Below are 14,203 nucleotides of genomic sequence, written 5' to 3' on the forward strand. Positions count from 1 at the left end.
CAAAGGTTTGCACAGAAAAGGCAGCAGAAGGACTACATGGAACCAGTACGTATCAACAAACTTGAGAGACAGTCACCTTAACTGGAGCCCTATTTGTGATGAGGAGGCAAAACTCAACTATGGAAGGTGCACAGCACTCTACTCCTGACAGAGCACATCTTTTAAGTCTCACTTAGATTTACAAATGTGAGGTGGTGATTTGATTGACAACAGACAAAATGTTAAGTGGCACTGAAAGGGGAGATCGTGATACTTTCAGTTTAGCTGTCACTGGAACTCATCTAACCTCTGCCAAACCAATTTTCAGGTGGTGCAGATCTAAGGTAAGAGAAAAAACAGTGCTGGTGGACATGAAGTTAGGAACATGCACCCAGTGAAGCAAGGTAGCTTCCAGCAGCAGGTATCTCTTAAATCAGCTTAGCTGAATGTTAAACTGCAACTGATAGCACAGCTGACAGAGAGAGAAAACAATCAAAGGGAAAAGCTGGTGAGAGTACAAATTAACAAAGTGCCTATCAGTTAAATATATATATATATGTTTGATTAATGGCTACTGATAGCACAGTATGGATAAGAAAGAATTCTAGAATTCTAGGATATAAAAGGAAGGGGAAAAAAGAGCCAAGAATAATAATAATAAAGAAGGAAAGAAGGAAGGAAGGACAATCCAGAAGAAAACCAACCTACAGCATTCTGTGAATAACATTAATATAAAGAAGGCATAAAATTAAAGCTAATACAGAGGTGTATATAGCTTCAAATAAACCAGTTACTGCACTTTGAATTAGTTCGTCCGGTGTGTACTGAAATTTTCAAGAATGTTGTGAAGACTACTACAAAGACTAGAACTCTCTCCTTTCCCTCATGAGTCCTTGTGAATGACCATGTTACTGTCTTTCCCACTCAAATTTCTCCATGCTATGAAGTTCCTCTACAGGACGTTTACAAAGGCCTAAGATTCTCCCAAGTCAAAATCAGCTGAAAACCTGTGTAAGAAAAATGGTACAACTCAAATTACTTTATCAGAACCACACAGAAGTTGGAGAAGACATGTTTTAAGTTTTTGTATCATTTGTATGAGGTGTTTTTAGACTGTAAAGTGCTTCTGTTGTAACAGAATATTGCTTTACTCTACTTTGCTCTACTCTGCTTTGCTCTACTTTGTACATCATAGAACTGATTTTACTGAACAGTGTTAAAATGGATAACAGCTTTGAAATACCAGTGATGTTAATGTAACTTAACTGAACTGGCACATGTATTAGGATTGTAGCACAGCAGAATTGTTGCCATCCACTTTAGCTAAGGACAAAAATGTCTGCTTGGTTGAATGGACCATCCAATAACGAACACAATACAACTCAGAAAAATCTCTGCCTGGCAGAGACTACTAAATGTAAAATTGAAGAAACAAATGGAGGGAGGGAAAGTGGGAGGAAAAAAAAGCCTGTAGTAATAGCATGATACAATGACTGTTTGATATCACTTTACAAGCCAGTAAGAGCAAGTCAGCATATGGGACTGACAAGGTCAAGAAGCATGGGACATTGCCATTTTTTAAAAAAAGAACAGCATGTCTGCTTCCTAAAAATTCTTCCAAGCATGACTGCACAGTTTGTCTGAAACGGTGCAGTACTTACGGAAAAGACTGAATTTCATGACACCAGAGATTAAAGACACAAGGTTCTTACTAGCTTGCATTTAAGCATCGCTTGTTGTGATTTTTACAGCTATTAAAAATGCTATCAAAATCTTCAGTGTATGGTTAGCTATAGTGCTGGTTAAACGTGCACTTCCTACAAGATAAATATAGCTGCCTTTGTGCCAATCAGTGTTTACTGCCCTGAGTAAACCCAGAGGCAGTCTGAAGAATGGGATTCAGGCCAGTGGTGGATAACAGCTCTGTTCAGGTTCTGCGAGTGCTTTTATGATATGAACGAGTAAACCAGTGAGCATAAGCTGCATTAGAAAAGCTTGAATTTTGCTAGCAAGCAACACATTTTACCAAGAAAAGAACATTTAAGTGTATTCCATATGACTTCAAAGTGAGATTCTTCACAAATTTAGAAATCAAAAAATCAAGTCTCTCCCCTACATTCTCTCAGCTCTCTCTATGGTCAGTGAAGAGAAATAGGTACCTTAAGAAGATGAATTATACCCTTCTTTAGCACCTGTGTTAGGTTATATTACTTCCTGAAGCAGCTGCATCGCCTGTTACATCCCTGAAGACCTGACTTGCCTGACCCAGCTGCAACAGAGCAGGGCAGCACCCATATGAACATGTGCTGAGGGAAGGATATGCAGTAAGCAGAAGCTACTGGAAAGATGCTAGCCATATGTAGGAAAGGGTATGCATCTAGCAAAAGAGTGAGTTGGAGGGAAACTATGGCTTCCACAGATTTATGTTGACATTCCCAATTATTAAATAAACAAACAAACCCCCAGTTTAAAGTGCAAAGGCCATTTTTCCGGCAATCCTTGCCTATTACGTATACTACTCCCAGAATAAAAATGGAATAGCACGGATTTCTCTTTCAAAAGATGCCCTCATTAATTAAAATTCAAAAATCTACACCCCTTTTGGGCACAGTGACAGAGAGGATAAAATTTCCTCTGGAGATGCCTATCTCTTTCCCTTGACTGAGCCAAAATGAATAACCCTATATCTAACTTTTTATTAGGATGACAGGGATGAAAGCATAAATCTTATCCTCAGTGTCCATCTCTCTCCTACCTCTAGCCTACCTTAGACTAAAGGAGTAGATCTTACATTCATCTGCCCAGAGAGAGTGATATTGCGGCAGGACCTTGTGTGGCCACCACAATAGGTGGTGCATAACCTGCATAAACACTCGCAGCCCAGCACTCTGCCCATCTTATTGACTGTCTGTCCCAAGTGAATTTCTGAGGCAGTGATATGTGATGTTATTCAAAAATTCCATAGCATTTACATTTTCTGCTGCACATGATGTAAACACCAAGGGGAAGCAGCTGGAAATAGAAAGAAAAAAAATCCCTTTGCTGATCTCTGATGGTTTTTAGGAAAGCTGGTATGACTCCATCCACTTACATAATCTACATTAGAAATTTCAAAATTGGAGTTAAGAGTTCCAGTGAGTAGTAGGATTTTTCTGGTCTTCACTGTACCCTCCCACCATAAGCACTTAGTGGACACTTGTCAGAACATGCTTTTCCTCTCTTCTTCAACCCCAATGAATTCCCAGCACTGCCATCTTGCAACACTCTCCAGCTGTGTCACACAAGGGAAACTATCCTGTCTTAGCTTAAGGCCAGGTAAAAATGCAGGTGATGTAGAGAAGAACTGTTATTCTGCATTGACTGAGAATCCCCAAGCCAAGTCAACTCCTGTTACACAGCGAATTTTACTGTCACCTTGAGCAGTGTGACTGGCTCCTACTGCATAAACACATGCAAACATGCCAATATATATCTCTACATTCCTATGTCCATACCTGCCTATATTTCAGTTCATTACAATTTCTGAAAGGTAGAATAACCTTAATTCACAAGGGCTAAGGTAGTCGCAATGCAGATTGTCTGCTCATCCATAATGCAGAACTTCAGCCTAAAAAAAGAATCAGGCTTCAAGTGCTATAAATCTTGGCAAAGGTGAAGTATTTATTGAAGTAGTGCTTCTGCAGCAGAAGCCAGATCCTAACAATACCAAGCCAAACTGATTTCATCTGATAGGCAAAAAATTCAGCTACAGCTATGGCTGCAAACTAACAAGCAGTGCCGAGAGTGCCAAATTTGCTTTTCATTTCATACATTTTAGTCTCCTAAATGGCCTTCACTTAGGAGTTCACCTTTTGGGGGACATCAAGCAAAAATAATTTAGAAGAACATACAGAACTCCGAACTATGCAGCAGACTTCAACAGAGTAAAGTATATGAAAATGAAAAACAATTTTGTAAACAACAAAAAAAAGGTACAAGTTAACAGAACAGCCATTTTGTCAGTAACAGCTTTACAGATGTTTAGGAGGTTAGGATATAATGATCCGATTACTGATATTCCACATGCTCTGTAAATACCTCCTGTAGCATCCTCTTCACTCATTGCTTTAAGCTTTTAGTCTGAATAACCTTCCCAGAACAATGCTGGGCTCCTTGATCCTTTCATTTGCAGTATACCTTAAAAAGCACCTCAGTGATTTCTCCCATATATTTCTTCATATTCCACAGATAGGCTCAAATTCCATAACTATTTCATTTCATGCTTCAAATCTCTCCTTTTGGGGGAAATACTTACATAAGCAGGATTTATTTTAGGCAGATAGCATACTGTGATCCATAGAGTATACTGAGACCCCTGTCTGTTATCTGACCAATATTGCCTCATTTTTCCCTAGCACTCTCTTACTTGTTTGTGTATACCTAGAGTTTATTATCCTAATTTAAATCACAACTTCTCTAGCAAAAGAATATTTCTTTGTTCTATATTTGTTTTATATTTGTATGCAGTTTGAACAGCTGTCCAAGACTGTGGCCTATCAATTACCAGGCACAAAAATAGCAAGGAAAAGATAACTGTAAAAAAGTCAGAAGAACATCAAGCAGAAGCATTTTGGAGTTGGAAAAATTACGCAGCTGGCCTAAAGAGGAAAGAGTCTCCATTTTTATTTATGCACAGTTTTATCAGTTGTGGGTACATTGAAATTGTGCACACTAGTTGCATCTGCTGGCTATGAAGCTGAATTTGGGTATCTCATCATAACTGAAAGGAAATGGAAGGAAAAAAACAAGAAAGGATAAAGGTTCAAAGTTTAGAAGATGCAGAAGGGGCTAGCATTGGTTGCATGCATATAAGCTTCTGTTAAAGTCAACAGAAAGTTGGCGTGTAAAGAAACTACAAGCTTAGGGCTTCACAATTAAACTTTAAAGTTAACAGGAATGAAACCCTTAGCAGCACTGACAATAATTTCCTTTCAGGCAACAGCATCATTCTGAAAAAAACATACATGCAAGTTTTTAGCTACAACTTCCGAGTTCATAACCTCCAACCATTTAATAAAATAACTTTATTTAGTCATGCTTTATTATAATAGGTTAATACATGTTTGACCTCCATGCGATGAATACTGCAAAGACATCCTGTGATACAATGTTTAAAAAGTCATCAACTTGAACACTAATTATTAACTCACGGACTAAAAAATTCTTAAATGCTTAACAGTATAAAGAGATCCAGTTCTTTTTTGGAGACATCAACTATTACTATACTAACAAATACTAGTTTATCAGTACAGTAGATCTATCTACTGTAAGAGAGTACTGCCTGGGAAGAGGATAGGTAAAACTTGTTCTTCTCTATTAGAAAGACTGATGCACAGTCACACTAAGTGGGGGAAATAGAACCAAAGTCTAAAAATCAACTTAGTGTCCTATCCTCTGGATCGACGTTCATAATAACAGCCTCTTTTTAAATGCCATTATTAATGTTATTTCAAAGGAACCATACAATAAGAGCTCTTTGAATATACTGTAAACATTTTCCAGTAAGTTTTGAACAATTTTTAAACTTTGGAGATATTTTTCTGTCTTTGTAATAGAGTAAAAAATAAGAACCTCCCTTTATAAACGGATGACAGCATGCATCAAGCAGTCAGTCACTTACCTTGAAGTCGTTGCATGACATTGGCAATATCTCTAGATCTTGCCACTAGCCGGGATGAGGCCATGATCTCCTTAGAGCATGTGCCCTTCCACAGACATAAGTTTCCCTCCAAGCTGCTGGACTGGGTGAGATGAAGATCTTGGAGTACTTCCTTTCAGCATTCAACCCTCCACTTTAGCACAGCATGCCTGGGTGAGTCACGGCCACCCTCAGTCCAACGGAAGCTCTCACAGGGACTATGAAACAGCACTGTCCTCCTAAGCAACCTCGGCAGCCTGAAAAAGAAAGTACCATGGCTTAGAGGAAACTTGCACCCGTTCTGTAGTCTGAGTCTGAGTCTTGATGGCTGTTTTAGCACTAAGGAGTAGTATGCTTTGCACATACTATACACTCAAGCCAGAGACACAATTAATGCTGAAAGATTGCTTGGCAATCAGTGGGAAAGAAATTGCAAAAAACAAATCATTAAAAACAACTGGCAATGCACCAAGCCATCAGTAGTTTCATGACAGTGTTTGTGAATGTTGTTTTTAGAAATAATTACACTGTTAAACATATTAATGTAAACGTAATATTGTAATGCTATTAATGAAAATAATGTTATGCTTGAAGAAAGAAAAGTCTCTGGTAAAATACCAAAGTAGTAAAACTCTCATTATATTTCATCATGCTAAAAATGAGCAGGTAAATTATTGATCAGGATAATCCCTAATTCCACTGGACTACGTACTTGAATCTGAAATTCACATGCTGTAGTATGATATAAAGCTGTACTTATATTCGCTTTTATAATGCATATCAGTGTTGTATTTTGGATCTTTATTATTTAGATCTCTGAAATACAGCTGGTACATGAGCTTAAGATTGCTACAAATATATAAAACCTACATGATAATAAATTTAGTCAAAAAAAAAAGACCCACATCAAATTAGATTCTGCAGATAACATTATCAAATAATGTCTTATCTTCCAAGAAACAACTACATTCTTCATAGGTATGCACCTGGTTCCCCATTAAGAAATATGGAAGGTAAGGACTCCAGCAATTGTACTCATATTACATGCACTGCATTCATCACCAAATTTACAGAGTATGCAGTCGGTGACCATCATGCGTAAGACTGGGGTTACTGGCTGTGCGTACTTTCCTCTTTTGCAGGCCCCAAGGTCTGCCAGAGGACAAAGTCCTCCCATGTAAGGCAGACAAGCCTGAGACTGCACTGCTTTAGGCCCATTAAACCATCTCAGAGGAACGGTTTCAACGTGTAAGCGCTCTCAGAGGAAAATCACATTTTAACATTGCCCCTTCTAACCCTTCACGCTCTCCCTGGCTTAAGGAACTCCCCACTTTCCCTCTTACTGTCGTTTCTACATTTTTAGCCTATCTCTACCCTGTACCTCAGAGATGCGAGTGCTGCTCAAGTCAGCCAACCCAAGCTAACTTCAAACAAGTTAATCCAAGTCCTGAAGAAAGCACTCTTTTGACAGATCAAGATTCGGAAGGGGCTGTGAAATCCACCTGCACAAGTGGCCAGACCGGCACCGATATTCACTCTATAGCTAATTTTATCACTGGTTGTGCAAACGTCTACACTTGAGCTGTGCAAAACGCCCTGCGCTCTTATACCCTGTTCTTTCCCATACGCCTTCCGGCTCCTTCCCTCGGGAGCCTCCCCCCTGCCCTCCCCTCCTGTCCTCGAGCTTTTTTGGGGGACTGACAGAGCCGGTCACGCTTGGGCGCAGTGGTCACGATGTCCCTGCCCTTACGGTGAGACACCTGGGCGCCTCGGTGGCCTCTCCCTCAGCACAGCTCAGTAGGCGCCGGGACTGCAGCCTCCCATGAGGTGCAGCACCCACTGGGGGCTGCTGCTGCAAATCACTTGCCCACGAGCCAGTTTTGAGGAGCTGGGGAAGACGTTGATCCAACTTCAAGTTAAAAGTGTCTGGGAAACTGTAATGGAGACATATGCTCCATCTACTCACACGGCTGGCTGAGTCACTGCACAGTAATAAAGGGAAGGCTAGGAATTAATAATTCATCTAGCTGATATGAAATTATACACTGCATAATAAGAATCTGTCATTCTAAATACAGTTCCTCATTCAAAAGCTACTTTGCAAATGGTGGGAACTAACTAATTTAAAGAAGCGATGTTACAACAGAAGGGAAAGAAAGTTTCTCCTGTGCAAACTGCACAGTCACCTGAACAGGCAGAAAAGCACAGCTCAGGACCCAGGAGACATCAGCACAGTGGATTAAATAATGGTTCACATACCTTTGCCACCTGCCTTCAGCCAACAGCTAAAGCACAAAGGCACAAGAAAACCTACATGCACCAGATCTGTAAACATTAACATTTCAAATACATACAAAATTCTCATAGCAGTTACAGAAAAACATTTTTAATACAAGTAGTGTATTCAAAGGGATATGTTTTCAAAGTGCAGAGGTTTTAAGAGAAATATATATCTTAAATCTCATAAATCTTAGCCTAAAATAAATCTGAAGGACTATGTGAGCTATTCTCTGCTTTGGTATTCAGCAAGTGATTATTCCTTAGTTTTAACTATTAATTTTTTGGTCTAAACATACAGGGAATGAGTAAGCAAGAGTAAAAGGGAAAAGTATTGCTTGTAAATGAGATAAATTTTTATTTCCTTTACTTTTTATCTGCATATAATGGGTAAAGTTCTGCTAATTCCATTTTCTTGTATCAATATCCTGGTTGTGTGATTTTAAATCAAAGGAGGAAACAAACTTCTCATATAAAAAGCACTATGCCTAGAAATCTGCTGTAGTTAGCTGCAGTTCTACACTCGCTGGATTGTTTTTTTTTTCCCCTCTCTTCAAATGCCAGAAAAGTAGGCTGTCTCCTCTAATTAAAAAACTCACTATATCTATAATCTGTTAACTTTTCCAGGTCCCCAGTGTAATTTTCATTTTTTCATTATGCTTGGGAATGCTCTGAATTATCTGTGATTAGCAAACAACATATTTCTCTTTTATTGGTAAGCCTGAAATTCTATTGGCAAGACTAGGTCCTATTTTATTTTTAGTCCTTAAAGTTTATAAAACATGATAAAGGAAAATACCAAAATACCACAGGGTGGTTCCAAAAAAAAAAAAAAAAAAAAAAAAAAAGAAAAAAAAAAAAAAAAAGAGAGAGAGAGAGAGAGATCTGGATATCTGGATATCTGGATATCTGCTGGAGCATTCAAGATTTGGACCAATGGCTGAAAATAAACATGAATAAACACGACTATGCAAATAAAAAGATTTCTTCCTATACTTGAAGTCAACACAAATGTCCCGACAACAGACTGCTACCATATATAGCAGTCTGGTGCCTGGTGAAGATGCTTAATGATGTGAAAGCATAGATGATCTCCAGCAGAGCCCTTCCAATGCTCAGAGAAGGACAGCAAAGGAATAACAATGAATATAATGGATTACTTAGAGACTCAGGCTGTGACAAAGTTTTGGGGATGTGAACCTACAGAGAAATGCTTAGTGAAAGTATGATTCCAAATGGCTGTCTCAGATAAAGGCTTGTACCTGAGAACAGTTTTAAACTTTTATAATATCCAAGTACAGCAGTAACGGACACAGGAACTCCAGACAAGGAAGGGTGCACAAAGAGAAACAAAGTAAAGAGATTGATGAGAGTAAGCTTTAGACAGGTGTCAGTCAGAGAAAGGACTGTGTCTAATCTGTCTGGGAATCTGGGAGGATTAAAGAGAGATATTTGCAAGGACAAAAAACAGTAATGAACTGAAGAAACTACTTCAGCTAGAAGTCATTATCAAAAGTTACACAGATATAAGAAATATGATGGAACAACTAAAATGACTGTAACACAAGAATTGAACAAAATTTCAGGAAAGACAGAAATAAGATCAATTGCTAGAGCAGCATTAGCCATTAATGATGCGGCAGACTTCCCTGAACAAATAGTAGTACAGAATTGATCGAGTCAAAAACCATTTCCAGGACAGGATTTCCAAACATAATTTACTGCAGTAGAGCTAAAAGTCTACTTTGATCTACAGGTTCAGTTTCTGAAACATAAGAGATCTTCAAAATGTTATCAGAGAAATAAATGCTTTGTAAAATGATGTTACAACACATCAGTAACCCTCACATCGATCAAGAATAAATGATTCTCATAATGGTAGAACTAGAATTTTTTGGAGGTCATAGCTGCAATTTCTATATCAAATGATCACAGAATCAGATATTTTAAGTTGGGTTTTAGTTAGTAGTGAAAAAAAAACCTAATCTCAAAAATAGCTCTGATAAAGAAAATGATATTATAAGACTAAACCAAAGCAGGTAAGTAGGCTAGGAGATGATCTAAAGAGACAGTTTATTAAAAAAAAAAAGAGAGAGAGAGAGAGAGAGAGAGGAAAAAAAAGAAAAAAAGGAAAAAAAAAAGAAAAAAGAGAAATTAGTTACAGAGATCAACTGGACTGAAGAGTGCAGTGTAGTCCCTGTAAAGCAGGCTGGGAATTTCTTTAAATCCAAGGACTAGTAACTGTACCTCTAGGCAGGGCAGAAAAGACTGTACAGAAGAGCCCCTGACAAATTTGGAAAAACAATCATCTCAGAAACAGTATTTACAACAAGTAGGCAGAAATGAAGGATGAGAAGTAAGAGCGTTGTCATACCACATGGTATCTATAGGGATAAAGAGAGACTTGCCGAAAGTCCATCTGAGTTAGACTAAGGAAGTAAAGACAGCTAGCAAATGGTTCTTAGGCAGATAATTAAAAAGAAGGTAGGAAATAAGATCAAGTTGAGATTAATGTATCTCAGTGAGTATTATACTGCTGTTTCCACTGAAGACAGAGACAAAGGTAAAATAGAAATGGAAACAACAGTATCTGTAAAAAAAAAGCAAAGATAAAAATGAAGAACTTTATAAAATTGACCCAGTATACTGAAAACTTTTAGCTGATGAATTGAGATTTGTAATTATATCTGAATAAATCTATCAAGCTGTAATGTCAACTAGAGATATTAAAATTAGGAGCCAGGATAAAGAAGTGGGGTGGAATGATCCAAAAAGACTCTTACACTATTTTCAGAGAAACACAGAACACTTCAACTCTTCTTCAAAATCTGCTCCAACAGAGGAGTCACTTTAGTAATCGTTAGGATGACTGAATTGCAAATCTGTATTTGTTTGCTCAAGCACTAAGCAGTACAACTCAGTGCATAGTGGAACTTTCCTAAGTCTAATGGGATCTAACTTTGCACTGCATAAGATCATGGGAAAATGTAATTTTGGCTCCGAAAGGTGTTTTTGATAGTATGATCCCCAAATCCCAGCACTGTCACTTCTGTGCTTCCTTTTCTCTACTGTACAGATTGCTTTTGAACAGAAAAGGTGACAGAAGAGACAGATTATGACCTTTGAAAAATAACACACTGGAACAAGAATATTGAAACAAAATGTCCTAACTGACCCATCCAATCCCGAACTGGCTGAATGTGCTGCAGTTACCTAGAGGCTCACAACATGTACTGAAATTTATTTTATTTTGGAGAAAAATAAAAAGTCTGGATCCTGCTGGAGCTCCAGATGATTTTGGTTCCTGTAACTATACTTCAACATTGTTTTGCCCTGAGCAGAATTCCTGCATTTGGCAGAAAGTTGAAGGTATGCAACTGGATTGAATGATTTGGAGGATTCAAGGTAAGCTGGACATCTGACATTTAAATCTGCAGCATAAGTGGCACACACATTTTCTTTCCTTTACCTGTAAGTATACTCTGTTACTTTAAAATGATTTGTAGGACCCCAGTCATGCACATGCTTATCTATATGATTATATTTCAACAAGTGAGTCTTCTCACTTATTTTACAAATTAATTTGTCTTCCATCACAAGTATTTTATTTTCTACTTTCTATTGTTTTCTTTGGGATGGGCAAAAATCCAACGGTACTAAGAAACTCTGACTCTTGTCTTAAAAGCTGTCATTCCATTGATCAAAAATTGCAAAGTGTTCCAGGAGAAAATAAAAGGCAGACTTACTATTTTTCAGAAAATTTGACAGAATTTGTGTTGTTAGACGTATTCACAGAAAAGTAGTTCACTGTCTTTCTGATACAGAAAGTTAAATATAGTGTATACTAAAGGTTAAGTAATCCTGCTATTGAAATTCTACAGGAATATATTATTGTTTATATAGATACTAGAAGACTAGGATCAGTAGCTCATTATGTTTTACAAACACAGGATATAATCCTTGCCTTAAAGAGCTTACTATCTGCGCAGACGAAGATGGGCCAAGATTAAGATCAGAGGTCACAATACACAAGCAAATAGGGCGGAGTGAAGATAGGATATAATGCGAAGATAGGATATAAGCTCTTTAATGATAGAGGAGCAGTTCTGATTTTCTCATTTTAATACAGATACAGTACCTAGGATTTTTATGGCATATAAGACCAATAGCACAAGGCTTTTGCAAAGAATGAATCTGCAGGACCCCCCCCCCAAAAAAAAAAAAAAAAAAGAGAGAGAGAGAAAACCAAAATAGAAAACACTGAAGCATCTCAGGAAAGGGTGGGTCAAAATGAGCCTAAGATAAGCAAGTGAGCATTAACTCCTTGTTATTTCTGTATATCTCTCAAACAAGAAAGCTTACCTGCAGAATTTTTTAGAAAGGGGCAAATATAGCCCCTGTATGAATGAAATAGTAGAACCACTATTTTTTTCCATTTCCTTTGAGAGAAAGAAATGGTAACAAAGTAAAAAAAAAAAAAAAAAAAAAAAAAAAAAAAAAAAAAAGGAAAGAAACACCTTCTATATACGATGTAAATATTTTCCTAGTAACTATGGTCACTACTCAAGAGAAAAAAAGTCAACCACAACTGACTTCCTTTAACAAAATGTAACTGAGATGGATTAATGTGGTATATCTGAACTGTGAATGCACACACACATATCTTCCAGCCTGATCTGCAGAACTCCTCTAGAATTGCAATGATCACTTTGAGTGTGCTTTCCTTGGAGGTCCTCCAGGGTTTCACATTTTGTTCAGTGTCTCACACAGCAAAATCCTTGCCGGGGCCAGGCACTCCTACGCTCTGCCAGCATGTACTTAAACACTACCAGGGTGATGCTCCTCCTCCCCTGTGCTCTTTTGCCCTCCCTGACTCCAGTATTCAAAGCATTACTTTCTTTGACCAGTATACACACTGTCAGGCTGTGTAACTCAGTAGAGGTCTAGTGAAGCTCACAAGCTGATCCTAAAGTACCTTAAGGTCCTAAAGTACAAAACAATCCTTTGAAGATTCTCATATTTTAATAAACTAAAAGTAATGCTGCATGAAGGTGCCTATCTTCCTCTGTCAAGTGCAACAACCCAAATCACTACTGACATTTATTACAATTACTTAAAGTAAAAATAAATAAATAAATAAAAAGTCACTTTAGGCTGATCAATACTTAATACCTACTTATCCATAGGTATTTTATACTCAGCATCACAGAATTGTCATTGACATATATAATGTCTAAAGGTAATACTTAAAAAGACTAAGAACATAAACTGAGGGAAGTGGAGAGATTATTACTTCTATCTTCACATCTAACAGAGTTTGCAAAGAGTAGGTATATTTGGATCACTAGTACATGCAGCACCATATTCATTCTGGATAGCTCCTTTTTACAGTGGAAACTTCTATGCATTAAAGAATGTTTCGAACATCCCATGGGACTGCGGATACGGACTCCTACCAGAAAATAGTGAGTAGCTCTACAAAATTTTAACTCTGTACCTTGTAAACTATTTGCCATGTAATTCAGCACATGCAGCCTAGTACAACAACGAAGAAGGCATTTCTGATTGCCAGTTAACATAACACAGCACCTTGATATTCTCTAGCCAGTGGCAATATCTCAACATAGTCCATCAACATTTCGTTGTACAAACTTTAGGTCTGTTTAAGTGTTAAAGCACACAGGAGAATTGTGAAAATAATTATCGGAGATCACAGAAAGCAGACAGACCATCACTAGTATTACAACAGGAAAGTGCGTGCCTGTTAAGAGTCTTTCAACAGACTCAGCACTTGAAATGGGCTGGCAGGCAGCCAGAAACGACACATACTGTTTCCCTACAAACCACATAGATATAAAACCTCCTCACAGTGATGAGCACTGGAGTTTCCCTTAGCATCAACTAGACGATTTACATAAGTAATTGCTCATCAGGAGAGAAATATGGTATATAACAGATTATGGCACAGTCCTTACAAACACTTCCCCCCCCCAGTAAAAATATGGTTGAAAATAAGGTTGTCAAAATCCTAGGAGGAACCTTGCTATTAGCATTTCAGCAGCTCTTACATTTGGGGAATTGCCACACATACTACGGAGCATATTGACTCAGTGCATCTTTGTTGCAATGCACTTGTCCCTTTTGCATCATCATTGCCTGCAACTCAGCCTAAAACTGGCTTCTCGGGGCTGCATATGAACATCTGCCTCGATTAAATGCGTTTGGGTCTGCAGCGTGTGGCTCAGCGTAATAAAAATGGGCATATCTGCA

General features: G+C 38.0%; 1 protein-coding gene across 1 annotated transcript in view; it reads right to left on the minus strand.

Moving 5' to 3' along the window:
* The window catches only part of SYNE1 (spectrin repeat containing nuclear envelope protein 1), a 308,485-nt gene extending 302,764 nt beyond the window's left edge, over positions 1–5,721 (minus strand). Inside the window, exon 1 of the mRNA XM_062572395.1 lies at positions 5,639–5,721. Coding sequence (XP_062428379.1) covers positions 5,639–5,702 — 64 coding nt within the window. The 5' untranslated portion in view covers positions 5,703–5,721. The remainder of the gene's footprint in view (positions 1–5,638) is intronic.
* Positions 5,722–14,203: the final 8,482 nt, after the last annotated feature.

This window comes from Rhea pennata, chromosome 3 (assembly GCF_028389875.1).
Source record: "Rhea pennata isolate bPtePen1 chromosome 3, bPtePen1.pri, whole genome shotgun sequence".
Classification (NCBI taxonomy): Eukaryota; Metazoa; Chordata; class Aves; order Rheiformes; family Rheidae; genus Rhea; species Rhea pennata.